This window comes from Galendromus occidentalis, unplaced genomic scaffold (genome assembly GCF_000255335.2).
Source record: "Galendromus occidentalis unplaced genomic scaffold, Mocc_1.1 scf7180000077419, whole genome shotgun sequence".
Lineage (NCBI taxonomy): Eukaryota > Metazoa > Arthropoda > Arachnida > Mesostigmata > Phytoseiidae > Galendromus > Galendromus occidentalis.
In genome coordinates, this window is record NW_003805407.1 from 528,037 (window position 1) to 538,149 (window position 10,113).

The 10,113-nt window shown below is 50.4% G+C and overlaps 1 protein-coding gene across 1 annotated transcript; it reads left to right on the forward strand.

The window, feature by feature from the left end:
* The first annotated feature begins 308 nt into the window (after positions 1–308).
* LOC100905821 (DNA damage-regulated autophagy modulator protein 1) lies at positions 309–7,254 on the forward strand. The gene is made up of 6 exons (XM_003742508.2): positions 309–557; positions 2,276–2,410; positions 5,996–6,213; positions 6,323–6,469; positions 6,598–6,801; positions 6,951–7,254. Exons 1-6 carry the CDS (start codon positions 466–468, stop codon positions 7,145–7,147), a joined length of 993 nt encoding a protein of 330 aa, XP_003742556.1. The 5' UTR covers positions 309–465; the 3' UTR covers positions 7,148–7,254.
* Positions 7,255–10,113: the final 2,859 nt, after the last annotated feature.

Below are 10,113 nucleotides of genomic sequence, written 5' to 3' on the forward strand. Positions count from 1 at the left end.
GCACGGCGTAGACGAACGATTGAAGAGGCTGTGTAGCGTATTTCTCCGTCTCGGGAATTCGGAGGAGGATTTCATCTGATACTGTGACAGTCTCTGAGCCTTTCCCCGTAGAGGGTGGTTTATCGGGGGATCTCGAGCTCTGGTTTCCTACATCGACTTGATTGATGGAATCTTGAGCCATAATGATGGGCCGTAATCCGTAACGGATAATGGCGTCTGCTTGATCTACCCTCACTGAATCTGATCGTTTAAAGGGGAAAGTTCTACCAGTGATCCAAGACAATGAGAATGACACCAAGTAAAGTCTCATCGGAACATACTCCGTCACTGCGGGCTGCGAATAATTTGAAACTGGAGCTCTTTTGCCAAGACATGTCCATTGCGAAGAGATCGTGGAAGTCTCCATCGATCCGCTGTACTGGGACACCTTGCTGACCGCGTCAATCGAGAACGAGAGCTCCCACTATGGTCGGTTCCCTGACACACCCGCCCGAAAGTGAGTGCTTCGTGAAGAGTATCGAAACTGACTCTTCAGAAGATGCCTGGAAGGACGAAAGGTGAGCAGCGATGCATATTCTCTTTTCCTAAGCGTACTGCGCACACGTCGTTTTGTTGGAGCTGGATCATTGCTTGGATCTCGGTGCTCAAAGCGCCGGGAAGGTCCGGTACAAAGAGCGTCAGCCTTTGCTCTTTGCTCCTGCTTCATGCAACCAGAATGCCCAGGCCTTCGGGTGTCAATGTCCCGTCATTGTCCGGGAGGGCCCGCGATCGAATGGTCCCTCGCAAGACGAATATCCCGAGATCGCATCGACTAGGTCGCATTAGATATTTCGGTGATGCTCGAAAGCGATGACGCAGACGGCGACCGTGACGGGACACTGCAGCTTCAAGTGCAGATTCGCAACACTAATCTTGAAGGACAGCGTTACGTGGTCGTCCCCATTATCGTCAATGTCGGAAGCGGGCTTACAGAGAAGCGTTGGAGATTTCTCAATCATTTTCCGAGTCGGAATAGAGAGAACATGATTCCTCGAGGTATACATCGATGCTCATGACGCGATTGCGCTGTACTCTGGGCTGAAATCTTGGGCTATATACGTATAATACTATCGGAGAGCACTTTTTCCGGAGCGGAATGGGAGATGATTGGGACCCGAAAGCGAGCACAGGGTGTGATGAGGGGGCTAATCTCGTCCAGGGCTTCATTCCGAGGATCATGGTCAAGGGAGAAGGTCGGGTCCTAGAAATTGTCGTGCTCCTCTCGTGCCCTCGGCGACTCTCGAGGATAGGTGAGACTACATGCGGAATCCTCTCCCCAAAGCTGGGGCGATCTTTGGACATTGCGCACAGGGAACGCTACACCCGTGCATCTCGATCCAGTTCTTGCAGGGTGATAGGTTTACGTCTCACGAAAGGATTTAAGCCGGCAAGTGCGTTCCTAAAGAGATCGGATCGTTCGGGATCTGCCTGCGCTAACAATGTTGGTTTCGTCGAGGTCCCCAAAAACTTGAGATGAGACTCTCCCAGAGCCGCCTTTAAGTTGTGCTCTACACTCGGAGCGCTACCAAGCTAGAATTACTGATTAGTGGAATGAATCGTGTTCGAAAGCCGCGCGAGCTCACATCTAGAACGAGATCGGCGGTTGAAACTGCCTACGGGAGTTTCGGCAGATATAGAGAGCACCTGAACGCTAATGTGACTTAGGCAATAAGAGACTTTGACTCGGTGACAGCAGCTCTCCGTGAATGTCAGTGATGGAGATTTCGAGCAACGCCACGCCCTCTCTCTCTGAAACATTGAGCCTAAAATTCGAGAGCGAGAAGTGGTTGAATTCGGTGATATAGTGCGCGTCGTCAAGTACAGATCGTTAGATGACCGTAAAGACCTGGAATCATCTGTCGCCTGTAGAGACGAGAGCTTTGCAAAACAGAGAGATGGCTTGTTTCGAGTGAGTTCAGCATCGTATATGGTGTTCAACGATCGATCGATCGGTCAATCTCCACAGTCAGGAGAATTGTAGTTCTGGAGTCTATGTTGCACAGCAAGATGGAAGTGAACGCGGAATCTGGCGTTTTGATCTTTCTTGACAGTCTTCAGCTCATTAGTCTTGCCGAAAGTATTTGCGACTCAGTCGTTCGCTACGGAGGGGCGACAGAGCACGGAAACGGAGTTGTAGGGAAATATAGGAACAGAAATCATTAGACGATGGTATGATGGGGGATTCTTTTCTACGGGCTTCAATCTGAAATACGAATCTCTTCCATGAATTTTCCAGCGAGAGGAGCGAAGACGACGAAGGATCCCTAATTACGAGGCGAGTGAAATTCCTGGATAAAGAGATGTCTCCAAAAACCGAGGACTTCGTGAGGTTCAGGAAAAGTTCTCCAGCATCGAAATCCGATGGCAACAAGTGAGTGCTACATGGGAGAGTTGATAGAATGATAGAATATGATGCAGTTATCGAATCAACGCGACAGGGCAAAGTCTGACTGTCCGTTATGTTGCCTAGGCTATTTTTATTTTCCTTTCTTAAAAAAGAATGCCGTCGATCATGTTTACGATGACTCCTGGATTGCCCAAGCGGATATTTTCGGCGATAGTCCCGCCAGGATACAAGGCCTTATGATTTCCCGTTAACTGATTTTCTGAGCAAACACCTCGATTCTATGCGGAGAAGGCATGCTCGCAATAATTCCCATCGAAGGCGCTCGTTTGGTCCTCGTATAGAAGTTCATGGGGCTCGCTCATACCGCTCGGTGACCCGGAGATGCCGGTTGTTGAAGAGTGCCCTTCCATCGCAAAGCAGATCGAATTTCAAAACTCTGCGGTGTCCCTGTCGCTTGTAGGGTAGAATGAGCAGCGCGGAGAGAGCCCTAGAAAGTTTTTCTCGTTCCTCATGGAACATTGTTGTCCCGGCTGGAGATTATTCGGACCGAAGGTCTCCCCGTCATGATCATCATATCGAAGCGGAGTAGGTCAAGATCGAAGTAGCTGCAACGGTCTCTAAGCCACTGCCAGATGACGAAACCGAATATTGGGAACGGCCGAGTACGGGGGGATTCATACTTGAGGGCCCGGATCGCGCTGCTGCGTCGTACATGTCCCCCGCCGTGTTCCATTTTCCGTTCGCACAGTATCTTTCCGCAACCTTGATTTGTAGATCCTGTTGTGCGTCTCGGAAGACCTACGATAATGCTGGTCGCTTCCATTGAGCGGACAGCCGAGAGAATAAGCGTAAGCCGGCTCCCGGTGCGATCTGTGTCTTCACGCCCAAATGAATAAGTACTTCAAAGAAAGAGGTCTCCGTCACGATGGAAACTCGTATAGATTATGATCGAGCTTCGGTGTCTGGAAAATGTGTCCGGGAGCCCAATGAACGTTGGAAGTCCGAAACTCGACCGAGGTCAATCTCGTCCGAGGAGAGCACCTCGATTTTATAGTTTTCGTACACGGGAATAGTTCGAATATTTTGTACCCAGAAAGGCTTGTGATCGCCTCGATCGACTTCTGGCTGCAAACATGAGGTCACGCCATCGAATGAAAGATGTAGGAGATGGTAATGATCCCGGCAATCTGCCTCTCCGAAAACTTGGAATGGAAGCCCCGCTCCCTCTGCTTCGGACCATACGGAAAATCCCGATACCGGCTGAGCTGCGCCGGTTCGCCTCCTAGGTATGTCGAACGCGGCATGTCGGAGCCGAGCGGCTCGCTCTAGACGTTTCTCGCAGCACTGCAGGTACTGAGCCGGAATGCACCGATACCATATCTTCGTTCATGGGCGAAAACGTCTCTGAAAGTATTTCTGTATCTCCGACTGTGTTGCGGCGGCTCGCATTGAGCTTGACGTTCGCGCGTCATGGCCAGTCTATTCGTTGCGCAAGCTCATTTCTTCCTATAAGTCAGAATCTTCCCCTGATACTTTTCTTGACGGGCCATAGACAGAAGGAAATCCCGGGATATGGCACATTCGACCGAGTCCAATAGTTTTTTTCAGAGAACCACATCCGATTCCTGGCGGAAAATCCGCCTTAATGAACGACGTTCTGTAATGAGCGTGATTTGACCGTCGGGAGACAGAATTCGTATGAATCGATGCCGAGAGATCTGAACGCGTCGGATTTTCTGTACCGGAGCATCCTCCTGCGATAGGCCCCCGTTGGGATTTCCACGGTCCGCCATCGGAAGATGGAAGTGGTTCTGGAAAATTTCTGATTTCGTGAACCTTAAATACTCGCTGAATCGTTTCCTATGGAGCGAGAGAGCCGCCAACGCGACGAGTCGTGACGGAGTCGAAAGTGAATTCCATGGGAATCCCAATGGTAGACTGCTCGCTTATCTCGGTTGTCAAAACAAGAACATAATGAACAGAGAAATAAGGAGCAGTCAGAGCTGAGCCATGACCAACGATTGAGAATCCAACGAACTCCCCGCGAAAATGCAGGTGGTCAAACCGATTCCCCACTGACTCGCGTAGAGCAGCGAGCAACTGAATCAAGCTATGCGGTCGCCTGAGCAAACGTTCACCGACCATCTGAGAGGATGGCTTACCAATCATCCATTCTAATCCGAAGTTTCTGAGAGTGGCGGCAATCAGCCTCTTAGGAAATAATGCTGGAGTAGGCATCAGAAAACGGCGGCACGGAGAACGAGTCTTCGCTCTTCCCCCGTTGAACCACGCAGGTCTCACTCTTTCTTTCGTTGTTGTCGTCACCGCGCGGATCCGCTCTGTCGCCACCGACGTTGATCGCCGAGAACAGCGACAACCGCAGCACCACCAACACCCGAAGTATCTCACAAGCAGGTTTCTTATGTTTTGGCGCAACCGCCAGACGTCACTCTGGCCGAGTAGTCCAGCTCCGAAGAAGAGCGCGCTCGCATCGTAAGAGTGAGGTTTCGCACACCGACGAAGAGCAGGCTGCAATGTTCAATGTTATGAAAGGCATCGTTTTCGAGCGCAGGTGAGATAAAGAACTCTGGAGTTGGATGCCAGTCTGTGACAGAATTTCATCGCGAGCTAGAGTGGTATCGTCTGAAAGAGCGACGGCCTTCGACGGGTAGCCAACGAGTCTCATTTTCTGTCGTTTCGTTAGCCCGTGCTCCGCGGTAATTGTGGATTTTCGCGATGCGGTGCCAGCAGTTCGACCGTGATTTAGACTCTCATTCCATTCCGTATTCGAGGAGCGTCCTAATCGGATCTCAGTGATCTGTGTTTGTCACCAATCCGGAAGATGTCTGTGACTCCCGTTGGTCTTTAGGGAAGAGTGCCTTTGTGACTTTCCCGGATTCTCTGGCGCACTCACTCTCGAATTGGGAAGAACTTAGTGGACTTAGGGTCGCTTCTCCCTTTGAGCCGGAATACGCTGTGACGGAATTCGATCAGTGTTGCGCGAGCATTTCATCCGAAGACTTAGACGGATCTTGTGGGTATCAAGCCGGAACTGAAGCACTCACAGCGGCAATGTCGGATTTCTGCAACACCTTCTGGACAACTGGTAGCCATGTGACTGTTCTTATTCGTGTCTCCATCTGAGAATCGCGACGTGAGAAGTTCCAGTGCGCCTGAGGTTTCCATTTCCCGCGCCGTGAGAGAGCCTCGGGATCTCGCCGTAGTTCGCTCGGAGAAGGAAGGTCCCGGAGTGTGCTCCTGAATATCCTTTTGGTGTGATCCATGTAATTCTTACGGGCAGCCCTCAGCGAATCACATTGGTGCAGGATTAAGCGAGGCGAAAATCGAAAGCGAGGCGAGAAAACTCCACGGGTCCCTTGGACTTAGTTCGGATTTCTCTGTGGAAGTATCGATACATTAGTTACCCTCGAAGTTGCGAGGAGAATAGTCTCTGTCGAACTCTTTGGATATTTGCCCGTTCTCTCGGCTTCCCTGTTCCATAACGCTGCGACAGCAAATCCAGATGACTGACGTGACAACTCCTCGGCCCAATCAACGCCTAGTGGACCTGACTTTCACGGAGAAAATGTTACCGATGGATGTTTTCAGCCCAGAGCAAACTTCAACGCGACATGTAGTGCTCTCGAAACTCCAATTTCTACCGTACCTCGGCTTGACGACGGGCTTCGTGTCCATCATCGTACCTTATTTACTAGCAGTACAAAGAGGAGATGTACCTGCATGGTTACCGTATATTTCTGACGCCGGAGGCGACCCACCGCAAGGAGCGCTCTTCTCACTAGGAATGTGCCTCATCGCTGTGATGTGTAAGCTGTTTACTTCAAGCTCTAAGATTAGTCGATCTCGATCCTATGCGAAAAGTCGAATACTGTGGCTCTACTTCGAATCACATGTACATTATTTCCGAACTTCCAGTTGTCATCGGCATCTACCTGTGTTATCTCATCGTCGAAGCTCAGAATCATAAAGACTGCAAATTTGTGTCGTGGTCGGGCAGATTTCTCGTCTCGGCTGGCTTTCTGATGGCGGTGGGTCTCTTCGGCGTCGCCACAAACCCTACCGGTGAGGACTTTCCGCTCCAGGAGCTCAGAGTGTACCCGCTACCTGCTCATTTTGCTCATCTCGGGCATCTCAATAACATGCTCGATTATATTTCTCGCTCAAATAGTGAAGCAGCCTTCGAATTCTAGGACATCTCCGACGGGACGGAAATTGGGCGTTACCAATTCTAGTTCCTCATCTCATCGGGGCCGCTATATTCTTTGGGTCCGGAATCTCGATGATGGCGTTGCTCACCTTCTCAACATATCTAGTTCAAAGACCGAACTGGGTCAACCGTGTCTTCATCTCTCGATCGATATTGATGGCCGGTGCGCTCCTCGGTGGCATGTTAGGTGAGTGTAGGAGCTTCCTTTAATATGATGACGTTCGCCGACTCGAAGCATTTTCCCGAACTCTGAATCCGTAAACCCTGAACGCTCTAGGTACCTTCATGCTTTATGTGGGCGGAACTCACTCGACACATTTGTTTTGTTCATTTAAGTTCTCGTTGGTCTCCCTCCGATTTCGTCTCTCGATATGATGAAACCGTCCCCGAACCACGGAAGAATATACCCTCCAGGAACAGCCGTCAGCGCCTTCGGGGAATGGATGATCGTCGTGATCTTTATGTTCTTCGTCGCCACCTTCATCCCGGACTTTTCAAGAGCTAAAGTCACTCTCGTAGTCGATTACAACTAGACCATTACGAATCTCATTTCCCCAATGCTCACAAATCAAGAACCACCTACTCGACGCTGTCAAGGCCAAGTATCTTACTTTATTGAGTGACCGCCCGTACATTCTATGCTGACGTGAATCATGCATCACCTCATTCTGAAGACTCGCTCGCGTGAACTCATCTCTCTCCTCTACCCTCATGATAAACTTCGACTGACGTCGGTCTTGAGATTATCCTACGCCACGAGCTCGGAGAAAGTCCACGGAGCGGGAACGGAGCTTTTCGTTTTTGGAAGCGACGATCTGAAGTTTTCTCCTTCATTTGTTTGTCAAATCTGGCTGATCAGCTGTTCTCGAGTGTTTCGGACTGCCAAGGCAGGGAGGCCATAGACAGCGGCTGACCGTGTTGCTGTGAAGCGTGATACTACGAATTTCTCTGGCACAGATCTTCATCCTAGACGATCGGAAACAATTATTCGACGAATGTTATCCTTGGATCGTGTAAAATAACAAGCATCATGCATAATCACAACTACATCCGCGGAACATACAATCATCTTTTCGGAAACGAATCATAACGTAACATACACAGAAGACCCTCCTAGATCAATAAATTACCATTACCATCATTCTGTGATACGAATAAAGACAACTCACTGGAGAGTACTCCACAGACATTTTTTTCCGGGATCCTGGTCGGAACTCGATTCCTCTGGGTTCCATAACCACGCTCTGAGACATCGTTTTCGTCGCCCAGATTCTGGGAAATTCTCGCTCGGTCTAACGTAATTAGCACCTTGAGACTGCTCCGCCGCCTAATCGACTCCGCCCCATGGAAACCCGTCCCTCATATAATTCATCTCTTCCTGCTCCAAATGCCTGGAATTCTGAGAGCAAGGGCGCTCATTCTCGGAATAAAATCAACCAGCTCATCAACGTGAGTCACTTTCGGTCCCACGATTGTAATAGTTTATGAGCCGGGATGATGACATGACGACGAGTCTCAAGCCGGCTAATCGAAACCATCATGGCTTCATTTTCTGGGAGAGAACGGCCGAAGAATCAGAATTCCTCCGCGGTCGAGCTCAACAGGCATACGGTCAGCGAGGTAAAGTCGAGTTCCTATCTGAACCAAGAAAGATGCCAGTATCCAAAGATGACTCAGAAATTATCCAAATATATAATCTACCCAAGTCTTACCTCGAACGCTCAGAAGGCGAACTCCAGTTGAGCTGACCACCGTATCGAAAACGCGGCTTACGGCCGATCTAGCATCCGCAACAAACTTTCTTGCGAGTCGGACGCTCATATGACCTTGAAACTGATGTTCCGCATGACTAAGAATTTCTCCTTTGGGACCAATCGCAGCGTAGCATTTCGCGTCGCTCGGAACTCCGATTCTCTTACGTGTATCGAATTCTCTGTGATGGGATGAGGGGACACTACGAGCATACCGTCGCAACTTCTGCTAGTTGAAGTCTGGGGGACTGGAGGCTAGCCCTCGAACAAACGCGTTGCTCTGGCGAAGGTAGACTCATTGCGTAGGGAACTCGGGGTCGAACTTCGAGCATTCCCACTCCGACGGAATCCACATCGCACGTCCCTGAGAACTAGCGCTCGTATGCGGAGCTGAACCACCCACACAGATGATGTAACTCAATCGATAGAGCGCTCGCTCAGCATGCGAGAGGTACCGGGATCGATATCCAACACCTCCATTTTCTGAAGAAGCGACATTGTAGTCAGCTCTGTCCGGAAAGCGGATTAGCATCTCGGAGACAATGGTGTGACGCAGACAAGGGAGCGTCCGCTTGGAAGCGAGTCTCGAGACGTACAGTGAGGTGGACAATGTTTATGTCTGGGTGTCAGCCATCTGCAGGCAGGATTGTTGCATATCATCTCCCTGACTGTCGGTCTCCCGCTCTGTGTGCGAGAAGCATTGGGATCGATACCGAGTACATATCTCTATTCTTGGAGAATTTAGCCGGAAGTTGGTCAGCAAGTTCAGTAATCTGACGTCGTGGTCGTTAGGCTCAGCTACCTGTGGATCGGATTTCGAGTGGGGGTCAAGACGCGCTTTGAGTTTCCATATGCTCGCCCGATCTCAACGTCTCTGAATAGGCACTTTCCATGGATCCCCTCATTTTTATTTTATATCCCCTTATTATTTCCCATATCCCCCAGGGGACAGAGGAATGCTATTTGAGCAAAGTGAGCTCAGTAATCTCCGTGCTTCCATTGAAGTCCAACTACTTGCATTCAACAGTATGCGACCCTCCAGGTGGGATACCTTTCCACGGATCTCTCCAACGTAGACGGCGACGGTGTGATTGGGAACCCGGAGACCCCGGGACCTGTGCATAGAACGCTTCGTCTTCCACAGTCACCCCCGACCAGTCACAACGAGTCGTATACCCGACCGAAGTCAAAATTTTGAGCCCTATCGAGCGTCGAGGATAGTGAAATCATGGCCAAACTCACTCTGGGAGACTCCACTGAGGCGTGATCGACTCCGGCTCGCGTGCGAGTTCCTCAAAGTTGCCTATTACAGATTTGAGTGTGTATCTGCAATATATAGCGGGCAGTCAACGGCTCGCGGGTCCCGGCGCACAGTGGTCAAAAATCAATTCCTAGGTGGACAAAATTATTTCGATGATGTTTTCGATAGAGTTCCGTTTCCCGAATGAGGCGTGAGACTCGGAAAGGGTTTCCGGCCTCCAGCTCGCCTGCGGAGACGATATTTGATTTACAAAGTCTCGATGCACAGTGAAGCTCAGCCCGAGAGCGCACAACGAAGAGCGATCCCGATGCACGTGGTTTCCTGCTTGACTTCCAACTCCCTACAGAAGTGGAGACCGCGCCAGCTTGCCCGTGAGTCAGACTCGGAACATCGTCTGCTGGCGCTCAAGAGATCGCTTTTCGGCGGTAATACTGGAAACGAGCTGTTGGATGTCGGATCGCCGAGATGACTCGCTTCGCCCCCGAAT